We start from the raw sequence: 13,923 nt of genomic DNA on the forward strand, positions 1-13,923 counted from the left end.
TGATAGATATGTAATTTTTTGATATAAAACTTAGAATTGAAAGAATTACATAATACTCGTAGGCAAACTCTTTCCATTACCATGGACTTATAAAAACAAGCTTTCTTAGTATTTACATTGATAAAAACAAAAAATTGGATTAGAATTGATGTTAGATTTTCCCATTCTGGTCATAGGTAGCAGTCATCCACAGATATGTAAACTAATTGGGAAAATAACCTACTATCTGTTTCATTAAGATTTCTTCATTTCTATTTTTTATAGGCAATAATCAGGTGTTGAAATTTCACAAATATTTATGATCAATTACACACTAATAAGGATTATAACAAAAACTAAACCAGAAGATATTTTTTAAATACTTTGAATCTTTTCATTACAGTAAATTTTAGAGACTGGAAACAAAAATTTATATTCATATTTTAGTTAAAGACATGTATGATACAGTGATCAATAAAGGAATTTCAAACCAAATTTTTAAAGATACATTGGAATGAAGTTCTGTGGGGGAAGGGAATGTAAATATGAGTTCATGAAAAAGAAGAAACAAAATTCTCAGCTCAAACTGATGAAACTGTTCGTGCATTTTTTAAATGGACGATGGTGGGTATCAAATAGCTATGACATTTAGATTCTGCTGGATGCATTTGCAAGAGTTAGGTAAGAGTTTTATTTTTAAATGTCCATATTTACATTACACTAGAATTTTCATTCTTTGTCACTATTTAAACTCTTGATGGAAAATGTTAGATTTCAATGCAAAAGTGTGTGAGGGCTATATGTTTTAACACTCTTTTTAGGGGTATGTGAGCCAAAAAATTTTAAAGGTCATTGGTCCAAAATGACTTTTAAGTCTGACACTATAGTCCTTTTCCCTTTTGTGTAAGAGTATTAAAGAAAATAGCCTCTATCATTTATCAAGTATGTACAAAAGGCAAAACTTTTGTATCTAATCCTTACAACCACCCTGCAGGGGAAGTTAGATAAATCTTTCATTTGCAGTCAAGGAAACCAAGGCCCAGTACAACCTCAGGAGAATAAAGGGAGCTGAGCTGGGATCTGAACCCAGGACCCCTGACACCAGGACCCTGTTGACTCTGCCCTTCATAGGAGGTTGGTCTGGTCTAATGATTCAGAATAATGTGCTAATAACAACAAAGAACAGAATTAGCAGAACTCACCACCTCCAGGAGGCCCTCCTCAAATGTCAATCTCTCTTCCACAAAGGATAGAGTTAATCCTTCCTTCCTCATGCATCCCCATCCTTACATAGGCCATGTAGGGCTGTGATTCATTTATGTGCCTTTCTCTCCCATGAGACTGTGACCCACTTGAGGGGAAACTGTGCTTATTAATCTCTCTGTGTCTTTACAGCACTGCGTGAGGGGCCTGGCACCCAGTAGGTCCTCAGCCTCTTCATCTCACCTATCTCTCCCAATTTAACTCTGGGTCTCAACCCTGGATGCCCATTGGAATTAAAAATCCTGATCCTCAGGATGTGCACCAGACTAATTAAATCAGGGTGTCTGGGGGTAGGGCCCAGGTACCGCTTGTTTTAAGGCTTACTGAGTGGTTCCAATGTGGAGCCAAGGTTGAGAACAATGGATTGGTATCGGCAGAGTGGAAAAGGTAGCACTGTGATGTAACCCTGCCTTCTGACTTCTAACCCAACCCTCTGCACTCGAACATGCCTGTGTCAGTTCTAACCTTGCCTCCGCACTGCTCTGAGCACACCTCAGAGGAGACGCCTGCCTCAGTGGTTTCCAGTACCCCTGCCTTATTCTGGGGTGGCCAAGCCTATCAAACATCAGTCTGTATTTGCGAGCAATGTACCGTATTTATACTCTCTTGGTAGCAGCTAGACCAGCCTTTCTATGAGGGACATGGCAGGTGGTCAGAGACTCACATCTCTGCTGAGACCAAGGAATGGATACCATTTTTGCCTTGAGCAGCCTAAAGAGACCAGGTTGTTCGTAGGAGCTGGGGAAGGGCTACAACCAACCGGGAACAGATGAGTTCGTTTGTGAGCGCACGTTCTTGGGGAGCTAGAGGGGAGAGAGGGCAGGGGTCTCCCTCTCAAAGGTGCAGAGAAAATGGGCTGGCTGGGCTGCCTTCCGGGCTCAGGACCTGAGTCTGGGGGGAGCTTCCCCTCAAGGCCACCCTGAGAACTCCGAACTTCACGCGTCTCTCAAGCTGTTCAGCTTCACGGATCAGCTCATCATGACCCGTGAACAGTGACTGTACTAGGCAGGAAGAAAACCCTTGGCTGTCAGAGGCTGGGAGGAATTTCCAAGCCTCCTGGGGATTAAAAACCTCCGTGTCGCTGCAGGAGGGGGAACGGTGCCTTCTGTCAGTTTTTACTGAAGTGTTTCTTTCTGAGCAACAACCTCACTGACTTTGATGCAAGAATAAATTAATTCCAAAACCCCGACTTGAAATGTCCTGACTTCCTGTCTCTTGTCTTTCCACCCACACAGAGGAGAAGCAGTGGAACCTTGTCAGTTTTCAAGAAGCGATTAGTGTGCCCATTTCAATGCTGAGGTGCCTTCTTTATATGAAAAATAAAAAAGCTCCACTGAGCCGAAGGAACCTGATTTTCTTGGCCAGTTGGGGCCGACAACTTTGGTATTTTATTTTTAAATTTTTAAAAGAATCATTTGCGATGATTCTTCATGTAACCCCAAAAGTGTCATCTCTTACTTTTAGAATGAATCTTTATTTTTGAGGGAATACAAAATCCTCCCCAGGCTTTGTCTGGCTCACGTTATAAAGGGATAACAGCTCTAAAAGATGTGCGGGTCCCTCTGACTGTTGTATCTGCATCTTTCATGCAAGGTAATCAGGAAACAGAAGTTCTGCAACTTGTCCGGTAAATCTGCTGCACAACCGCAGCAAGGGCTCTGGGTGTCAGCATCTTAATTTCTGGCCAGCCCACCAAATCTCCTCTTTGGAATTCATTATTACACTGCCTTGTGCCTTGCAGAGTCAGTTAGAGTCAACTTTATTACTAAGCAGCTATTGTGTTGTATTAAGTGCTTTTACCTACTTTATCTCTTTTATGAGAATTTCAACATTTAAAAGTTATTAAGAATCCAGAAGATGTTCCCTCTCTTCCTTCTTCTCTCATATGGGCACACTTGTGTGTGTGTGTGTGTGTGTGTGTGTGTGTGTGTGTGTGTGTGTGTATGTGAGAGTGAGAGAGAGAGAAAGGAGAGAATTACTGTGTTGTTGTTTTGGGGATGTTTGGAGAAGTTTCTGACAGTGAGGATGCAATATGTTCATCTTTCTCTCTCCTTGGTAGAAATCTCCATATGACACGAGCCCCTCTAAGAACCTCCCCGAATTGGGGTCTAAAGAAATCAGAGCTGAGATTCAAGTTGTCTTCACAGACAATATTTCAAAGTTAAGTACAAGTATCATTTCAACAAGGTAATTAAAAATGTTATTATTGCCCTCTGTTCCAAATGTGGAAAAGAGGAAGTGTTAGCAGGGGCCTTGTGTTTAGAGCTGTCTGATTTGACTGTACCTGTTCATTCATCCCCAACTGACCTCACACCCATCTGAGTTATTGGTGATGAACAATATGAATCCAGAGACTCGCCAGTGGGAAGTCCACTGCTGGAAGCTTTCTTATTACCTGTCCTTTTGGTTTCTCTGCACTTTCTGGTCACTAGGTTGTGTCACTCCCTGTGGTGATTGGGTATCAGGTTATCATGGTTTATAACCAATTATGAGACTAGAAAGAACAGAAATCAGGCTATTCCATGAAATCTCCCTGAAACCGGAGGACAGAGTCACTTTCTTTATTTTCCTGGTTTAATAGGTCAATTAGTTGCTGCTCATTACTGACTAGCCCTATATTACAATCACACCAGGCTGTCAACTGAGATTTACCCATATTTATATTTACACTGGTTCTACTTCAAAGAGCCTTCTTGATCAAACATGTGAACAACTTCACCTCAATCTGGAAATACTGGAAAGGCAGAATAAATTCAGTTCAGTGTAATTTATGTAAATCGCTTCTTACAGGGAATTCTCTTGGTGGGCAAGGTCAATATTTATTATCAAGTAAAAATAAATGTAATACTGATCTGATCTCAAAATTGTGTTTTCTATACAGACTTACAAACACATACACACACTGTCGTGGGCACACACACACCTTCTGTTAAAGTTACCAGCAGCTTTTGAGGTCCATGAAACCCCACTATTATGAGCTTACACTGTGGAATGAGCTGAACCTGGGTTTAATTCCTGCCCCTGGGTATGGAGCAGAGCACAGATCACTTCACCTCCCTGCACAGTTTTCCTCTTCTGTTAAACAACACCCATGACAGAATGTTTAATGTGAGGATCAGATAGAATAGTGCCCAATAAACCAGTGCTTCTCAAACTCCAAAGTGCACACGAATCATCTGGGAATCTTGTTACAATGCAGATGCTGATTCAGATTCTCAAGTGGGACTTGATGAAGTTCCTAGGTGAAGTTATGCTGCTGGTCCATGCACCAAACTTTGAGTAGCAAGGCACATAATGAAACTACAAAAGGGAAACCAAAATCGCTATCCAGTGGTCCTGCCAGCCAAGTAAGAGAAGAAAGCTAAGAAAGGATTGTTTTGGTGGTCAATGTGAGCTTGGCATGAACTCAGTTTCTCTAGGTGTGGAGAGGATAACACGTTTGGTACAAAGCTTTATTCTGTCCCCTCATGAGCCTCAGCATAACTTATTTCCATTCTTTGGCCCAGGGTCAGGCAAGGGCTGAAGGAACCCACAGAGATGGGGAGTCTCATACCTGTCATAGTCTTGGCAAATCTCCCCCACCGCCACCAAGGCCTTCAGGTACTCATTGGGCTGGTAGGGGTGGATGTAGTGCAGGGAACAGCTGTTCCTGGGGTCCCCATTCGAGGCTGTGAAATCTATAGCTACCTGGAAGAGAAGATAGGCAAATGGGTGGATTTAAAATGAACACATTTTGTAGGAATTGTGATTAGCCCTGAGAGAGACACAGCCAGAGGAGGGGGGAAAGCAGTATGTTACACACCTGCCAATAAGCAGAGTTAGAGAAGAAATTCATCAGCTTTAAAAACTAGTTATTCAAATAATGGAGAGGATGTGGAGAAAAGGGAACCCTCCTGCACTGTTGGTGAGAATGTAAATTGGTGCAGCCAGTATGGAAAACAGTATGGAGGTTCCTCAAAAAACTAAAAATGGAATTACCATATGACCTAGCAGTCCCACTCCTGGACATATATCCAGACAAACTCTATTCTAAAAAGATACATGCACCCCTATGTTCATAGCAGCACTATTCACAATAGCCAAGACGTGGAAACAACCTAAATGTCCATCCACAGATGAATGGATAAAGAAGATGTGGTACATATATACAATGGAATACTATTCAGCCATAAAAAAGAATGAAATAATGCCATTTGCAGCAACATGGATGCAACTAGAGATGATCATACTAAGTGAAGTAAGTCAGAAAGAGAAAGACAAATACCATAGGATATCACTTACATGTGGAATCTAAAATATGACACAAATGAACTTATCTACGAAACAGACTCACAGACATAGAGAACAGACCTGTGGTTGCCAAGAGTGAGGGGGTGTGGGGGAGGGATGGAGTGGGAGTTTGGGATTAGCAGATGCAAACTATTATATATAGGATGGATCAACAACAAGGTCCTACCGTATAGCACAGGGAACTATATTCAATATCTTGTGATAAATCACAATGGAAAAGAATATAAAAAAAGAATGTATATATATGTATAACTGAGTCACTTTGCTGTACAGCAGAAATTAACACAACATTGTGAATCAACTATACTTCAATAAAAAAACTAGCTATTAATTTGGTTGAGGACATTTCTATAGTCTTCAACCTCCCTCTCCCCCATGCCCTCTCTTCGCCTTGTCCAAAACAGAACTTGAGATTGACGTCCAGGTCAGAAAACCCAGCATCTGACCCATGACATCACCAGGCAACAAGGGGAAGGGTGGAATGTTGTAATTCACTAAGAAGTGTTCTTAGTGCTCTCCGGGCAGGACGATTCCATCTCTGAGGCCTAGATAAACTCCCTCAAAACTAAATTCTGTGTTAAAGATGCAGTCTGTATAACAAAGCCACTGTTATTTTCATGAGTGAACAGTTGTAGAGAGAGGTGTTGAAGTGGTTATAATAAAATTTCTGCCAGAAGCAGCTCTGTGTAAGGCTCATTCATGTAAAAACTCCCACCCACAACAGAGAAGATGCCTGAAGTCTACAGCATTGTCAGTGGCAAGAGGAGAAGAGAAACCTCTGTCTGGCCACCTAGTCGGCATTATCTTTGAACTTAAGTTTTTTCTGACCCCCTACATCATCATCATCTAAATAAAAGTTGACTCACAGGACACATTTTTTTTAAAAATTTTGGCTGTGTTGTGTCTTCGTTGCAGTGTGCGGACTTCTCTCTAGTTGTGGCGTGTGGGCTCCAGAGCGCATGAGCTAGTAGTTGTGGTGCGCAGACTTGGTTGCCCTGAGGCATGTGGGATCTTAGTTCCCCATCAGGGATCGAACCTGTATCCCTTGCATTGGAAGGTGGATTCTTAACCACTGGACCACCAGGGAAGTCCCACACAGGACACTTCTTAACAACAACAACGACAAAATTCTTTAGCCTGGGGGTGGTGCTAAAACAGGAAGGTGTATTTCTTCTGATTTCTAATATCATCACCAATTCAATGAAAGTTAACCTAGCAAACACCTCTCCAAAGAAATGCTTTATCTTGGAGGTGGAGAGTGGGGAGAGAGGGATTAAAATGAAAGCAGTTGTAGGGAAAGAAAGGAATGTTCATGGTGCATCCAGCTCAACAGAATTCATTCACTGGCTGACTGATGATAGAAAGGCTCTATTTTCTCTTATGATCTTGTGAATGACAAATGCTATTTGCATAACATTTGGCAAAATTCCATTATAACAAACCATTGGAATATCTCATTGGATTTAAGGTGGGATGCTAGTTCTGGAAGGACAGAGGAAAGGGGCTATGTGCTCTGTGTCTGCTTCTGAAAGACCAGACTCAGAGTAACGTTGATGGAAAAAAATGTCACCTCATCTTATACTGTAAGCCTGCAATCAAACCAAAGTAACTAGAAGAGAAAAAGCATTGACTAACAGTAATTCACTAACAACCTCTCTTTTTTTCCTTCGTAAAGTTATTCTTTCATCACTGAATTTCCCCTTTTCTTCCTCACCTCTCCACAGGACTATGTTGAAAATAACTTTAAGCAGGATTCAAATTCTATTTTCAGAACCTTCAGATGTTTTCAATAAGGGAGTACAAACTGATAAAACGCTAATATAATACTAAGTGTTTCAAAAGAAAAGGTCATATGAGTATTCCTCCAACCCTTAGATGCCCTTACTTTGGACACAAAGGGAAGAAGGGAGGGGTAACCTCTGTTGAAACCCTACTATGTGTCAGACACCTGCACTGGCAGCTCTACAGGCATTGTGTTATTTCATTCTCATAAAAACTCTGGGAGGTAGAGATTATTATTCCTTTTTATTGATGAATCTGATGCCCAAAGGTGATGAAGGTCACAAAGTCATAGGGGATGGAGCTGGGTTTAAACCCAAGTCTATATGGTTCCAAAGACTCTGCTCCTTCATCATATCATTATATACCCAAGAGAATGAGTAAGTCTGTAACCAGCATGTCCAGACATCTCGTGGGCATGTTTTATTCTTATGAAGGATTAGGAGATTTGGCCTGGAGGTAGGGATATTAACCAGGAGGCAACTACAGTAATGTAGGAGAGAAGAAATACCTTGAATGAACAACACTTTATGACCAAAGCAACAGTAAAAGGTAGGAAAACGGCAACTAAATTGTGTGTATGTGTGTGTGTGTGTGTGTGTGTGTGTATAAAGAACAGTGGGAGTTAATTTCTTCTGTACAGCAAAGTGACTCAGTTATACATATATATATATATTTTCATATATTTTCCATTATGGTTTGTCGCAGGATATTGAAAATATAGTTCTCTGTGCTATACAGTAGGACCTTGTTGTTTATCCATTCTATATATAATAATAGTTTGCCTCTGCTAATCCTAGACTCCCATTCCTCCCTTCCCTTACCCCCCAACCTATGTCTGTGAGTGTTTTTGCTTTGCAGATATGTTGATTTGTATCGTATTTTAGATTCCACATATAACTGATATCATACAGTATAATCAAGTATATTTCAATAAAATAAAAAAATAGAATGGATAAACAACAAAGTCCTATAGAGCACAGGGAACTATATTCAATATCCTGTGATAAACCATAATGGAAAAAAATACAAAAAAGAAAGTATGTATATGTATAACTGAATCACTTTGCTATACAGCAAAAATTAATACAACATTGCAAATCAACTATACTTCACTAAAAACATTAAAATTTAAAAAAAAAACTTTAATGAATAAAAACCAAAACAGTGGGAGAATGGGTTACTGAAGACGACTGGGGGTGACCTAAAAGGACCAGTGAAATCCAGTATCTTCTGACATAGATTTCATCCTGAAGGTGAAAGCCAAGCCACTGAAGAAAAGAGAGGAAGACAACAAGAACTGTGGTGAAAAGCTAGTTGAGGCGGCAGGGGTGGTGTTGGGGAGCCTACATGCAATGGGGCCCCAACCAGACAGAGGTCCAGATGCATGCAGACAATCCCTGGAAAACTTCTCCAAGGAGGACACTTGAGAGGTACCTGAGAGACAGTGTTTGGAGAAATCAAACATCTCAGGGACTCTTGGATGTACTAAGCTTCAACACACACCCACCATTCTCTGCCTTTTTGTCCTGATGAGACATACTTAAGAGATCATGGCACCTCACATGTGTACATAGTGTTTAGAAGGTAAAAATAGTGCTGGGAAGGCTAGAAGTAAAGCCACCTCTTTCTCTTCTACTGAGAAAAGCACTTTAGAGCTGTAGAAAATTCTAGAGGATGCAAGGATGTTATTATGGAGACAACCTTGATTCTGCTCTGATTTATTAATATCATTGCAAGTATAACAAATCACTGGCAGGTTTGATATTTTATTATTAATAACGAGTACCTGTGGCTCCCCTCACTTGTGTTTATGATGCCCCTCTTTGTGGAGCATCCCAATCTACCTGTGTTTCTTAACACTGCAACTGACAACCTGTACCATGTGTTGATTACCTGATTGTCAAGGGTATCCTGTGATGACAAAAAATACGCTGGTGTCTTGATGTAAAACCAGAGAATGAAATCAGATAATATAAAGAACAGAGGGAAAAACCTCCATAAAGGAAAATGGTAACTAAAGAAACATAATTGAACATCTTATCTTCCCAGGCATAGGCAAGATCCTCCAAGCATGCAGGCACGAAGTAGCAGCATCTGAGCCCAGGTGTATCACCTGGATGAGTACCTGTGGTATGGGGAGAAGTGGATGTAACATCTGGATGAGCTTAACAGATTTTGCCAACAATCTATACTAAAATTAAAAAAAAAAAATCATAGGGCTGGGATTAGGGTAAAATAAGAGAGGTGACTAGGGCATAAGCTCAGGAAGGCACTCATCTGAGCTGACACTACACTTGCGTGATCTGAGAGTGATGCCTCCTTAAATTTTGCATCCTAGATGCCTCTCCTTCTTCACTCTGGTCCCAGTGCTGCTATATCTTTTCATTTCTATCAACTCTTCCTCCTCAGGCTTGGAATAATTCCCTTACGCTTAACAAACTAGGGTGGGGCAGAGATGGTGGTGAGAAGAGGATTGTGATTGAAGATATTAAGCATAGAAAACAAATAGGATTTGGTGACTGATTGTGAAGTTGGATGCCAGTTAGGGAAAGGGAGCGGCCAGATCTCCTTGGGGATGGAGGAGATTATGTAGTGGGACAACCTGAAGTTCAAGGTTAGAAGGCGGTATTGTGCTGCCTGTTCCTGGTGGTCCTTTGGGGACATACAAACATGCCCAATGGAAACTACTTTTTTCTGCAGGCAGGCCTCTGGGGTTTCCACTCTTCCCATGGGGATGGCCCCCATGTTTGTGACAACCACAGAGGCTATTCCAGCTCAGGAGATGCTGATGTAACTTTGGGGAAGGGTGTGAACTTGAAAATTACCTGATGAAAAAGGAAATAAACCAATGACCTTTATCACCTACTACTTTCTGTAATTCCCACGGCTCATAAAACTATTTTATCATTTGACTAGACAGTAAATGGACAGTCTCAGGTACAAGGCAGCTAAAAGATATTTTTTCTTTCCTGGCAACTGATGGTTTCTGAAGTCTCCTTGATGAGGCTGGAGATAAAATCTCTGTCTTCAGGAGGTGGCCTTCTACCAAGAATTCTCTGCGCTCTTTAAGTTAGCATGAGTGCAAAGAGAACAGAGAGAAAGGTTAGGTTTATTTTAAAAAGCAACAGGGAGGCTGTGAAAGATGGGATTAAGTTGAGAAATAAAAGCAAGAAAATGACCGAAAAATGCCAGTTTGTGGAGGAGGCTCCCGACTCCTGGTTTCCTTAATGTGGCGGGCTTGCAGAGCTGCCATTTTCATCTTCTGCTATGAAGCATTCAGGAAAGCCTGCGGTTCCGATGTGCGCTCCCATCTTCCCAGCGGGCAGCCCAGGAACAGGCCTCCTTTGTTTCCCCTTCTGCCCAGGAGGTCTCGCTCTTCATTAAGCAGAGCCATGGAGCAGTTTTGCAAAACCTTGTGAAGAAAGCAAAATGCTTGCTTCCTCCATGCTGCCAAGTCCCCAGTGTGGGGAACTGCTTCCAGAAAAGGCTGGACGCTAACGATGAGTATCCTTCCTTGGACATTTTTAACTTCTTACCTGAAACGAGCCCAGGCCTCATATCCCTTCCCTGCCGGTGAAAAAATACGCCGTTTGAGAACCTCCCAGATGTTGTCTGGGGAAAGCTGCTGTGAACCTATCTCTGGTTAGCTGCCTGATCTCTCTGCAACCTTTGTGATATCACCTGCTATAGGGCAGCTTTTATTGTTTGTTTGTTTTTTAGATTTGTATACAATTTGGACCTATAAAACAAGACTTGTAGGTGGAGATACTCTTTAGTCTGGACTATTTCTTAAATAATAGGTTTAATTATTGTGCTTTTCTGTTTCCTCAAAACCCTATAGCAGGCAAAGGAATAGGAACCTAGGCCAGATGGGAGAAACCCCAGAGGTCGCCTGGTTCATTTCCCGGAAAGTGCAAAGCATTCTCCTCTTCATCCCAGGACTCATTCTCATTTCTCAGGGTTCTACACCAGAATCCGTCAGTGTTTAGTCTGGGATATAAAATCAGGATTTAAAACTTAAACTGAGACACAGCTTGGGCATAGGATGTCTCAAGTGTGTTAGGGTCAGAAAAGATGACGTGAGAGGACCTTTAAGAGGTGATCTTTTCCTAGGTTTCAAGGTTAATCTGGGGAGAAGCCACATTCAGCTTATTATATCATATTATATTATTAAAATGTAGACTATAAAATCAGAGATAAAGGAAAGCAATACCCTCTTTAATTTTTTAAAATTTATTTTATTTATTTATTTATTTTTGGCCGTGTTTGGTCTTTGTTGCTGCACGCGGGCTTTCTCTAGTTGCCGCGAGCAGGGGCTACTCTTCCTTGTGGTGCGCAGGCTTCTCATTGTGGTGGCCTCTCTTATTGCAGAGCATGGGCTCCAGGTGTGCGGGCTTCAGCAGTTGTGGCATGTGGGCTCAGGAGCTGTGGCTTGAGGGCTCTAGAGTGCAGGCTCAGTAGTTGTGGCGCACGGGCCCAGTTGCTCTGCGGCCTGTGGGATCTTCCCGGACCAGGGCTCGAACCCATGTCCCCTGCATTGGCAGGCGGATTCCCAACCACTGCGCCACCAGGGAACCCTCTTTAATTTAAAAAAATTACAAGTAATAAAAAGGGCCATCTGAATATAATAAGAAAAAAATCACTCAGGATTCTACTAGTCTGGTAAGTCATATTTTTTCTTTTTAGTTATATACAATATATATATCCAAAATATTTTTAAAATTTATATATAAAACATACAATATAATTATGTATAAACATTTAACATAGTTGTAATCATAGGGTAGCTTTGCTTTATGTTCTTTTTTTCTTCACTTAACACTATGACATAAACATATCCTCATGTTATTACCAATCATTATAATTATCACTTAAAATGGCTTTATCATAGTCCACCTAAACGAGGACCTGCGATTTATATAGCTATTACCTTATTGCTGGACATTTGTGTTGCTTACAGCCTGTCTCTGTGAAAATCCGTTTTACAATGAACATTTTTTTGCATCTGGAAAGGCAATAACTTTCAAAAGAAACATTGAGTTCTTCTACCATTTTCTCTTCAAATATCTTATGGAGTCGGCCTCGTCTATGTTGTCTGTAGTTGTGTATTTTGTATATGAAATTCTAGTATCTGGTTTTCCTTTTAGCTGCTGTGCCATGTGCCAAACACATGGAACCCAATCTCTCTCCCTCAAGTCTCTGCTTCACCTCTGCCCAGCTCCTCCAAGACCACAACACGACTGTTGCCCCGGAGTCCTTATGACTCAAAGATTCACACGAGGAACAAAGGTTGTCCTCAGGGGTGCCCTTGACATCCTGAAATGGTGTGCAGAATTGGGTGTGTGCACTTTCCAGTGAGAGGATATAGATCTTGTATCAGATTTCAAATGGTCCATGTGACCAAAAAAGAGGAAGAATCATAGACTGGGGCTTTTTTTTTAGCATCCTTTATGTCCTTCCCTCCCCGGGGCCTTCTCTGCTTATTTTATAGCCTAAAACTCCCCTCTTCTCATCCTTAGGTTGCCACCCTCCTTTCCACCTCTTGCCTTCTCTTCATTGTCGGCCTTCTTGAACGAGTAGTTACACCCACTGTGTTCACTTCCTCGCTGTCTGTTACACCCCACCTCCTGGGTCTCCAGTCTCATTCTGCTGAAGTTGATCTTCTGAAGATGATTTGGGCCTACTCATCACATGGCCCAGTCACCGTTTTTCATTCTTCACCTTCTACCTTCTGTTTAACATATGAGATTACTGCCCCTGATCCTGTAACACTTCCTCCTGATCATCTGAGTTACTGTCTCCTCTGGGACCTCCCCCTTTGGCATCTCTTTATTGTTTTCCCCTCTTTCCCCTGATGACAAATGCAGATCTTCCACAATATTCTGTCACCAGGCCCCCTGTCTTTCTGTATTTTTCTCTTTAGCCATCTCCTCCAGGCCCATGTATGTGCAGTTTCCACCTCTCTCCTGAAACTGAGGTCCGTACTTATAAAGGCTATCTCCACTGGGATACCTGAAAATACTTCCACTGCATCCGTGAGGAAGTTCATCTTATTGTCTGGCAGCTCCTCTTGATTTCCATATTTCTGTGAATGGGACTGCCATGCTTTGTCTTCAGGCACAAAAGATTTGAGTCATCCTGGACTCATCATTCTCCCTTGCCTTCCGTCTCCTCCTGTACCATAAGTCAAGGCTAGTAGACTCTCTTTCCACAGTGCCCCTTCCTACTGCTGCCCCTCTAGTTACCTCTTACTACCCATCACCAGGACGGCTACAGTGGGTTTTAATATCTTCTTTCAGAGTCCCTTTCATGAAGCCCTCCCAGATTTACTTCCTTAAAGCATGTGCCTGATTGCTCCCGAGTCCTGCCCAAGAGTCTTCTGAACATTCCCACATCCACCTAATTACCTAAAAATTCAAGGCCTTCAAATTCTCAATCCAAACCATTTCCCCAACAATCCCCTAAATATATCCTGTATATTCACATTAACCCAAGTAAGGTTTCAGTATTTATCATTAGAATATATGGATGCATAAATATTTAAGTTCACAGGGGTGATTTTTAAAGCAAAAACATAGTATCACATTTATTTATCCAATTTCTTCTTTT

The 13,923-nt window shown here is 41.5% G+C and overlaps 1 protein-coding gene across 1 annotated transcript in view; it reads right to left on the reverse strand.

Annotated features, from left to right (window-relative positions):
• The window catches only part of CPNE4 (copine 4), a 438,687-nt gene that overhangs the window by 19,745 nt on the left and 405,019 nt on the right, over positions 1-13,923 (reverse strand). The window contains exon 10 of the mRNA XM_036850621.1: positions 4,796-4,929. Coding sequence (XP_036706516.1) covers positions 4,796-4,929 — 134 coding nt within the window. The remainder of the gene's footprint in view (positions 1-4,795; positions 4,930-13,923) is intronic.

This window comes from Balaenoptera musculus, chromosome 4 (genome assembly GCF_009873245.2).
Source record: "Balaenoptera musculus isolate JJ_BM4_2016_0621 chromosome 4, mBalMus1.pri.v3, whole genome shotgun sequence".
In the NCBI taxonomy this organism is placed as follows: domain Eukaryota; kingdom Metazoa; phylum Chordata; class Mammalia; order Artiodactyla; family Balaenopteridae; genus Balaenoptera; species Balaenoptera musculus.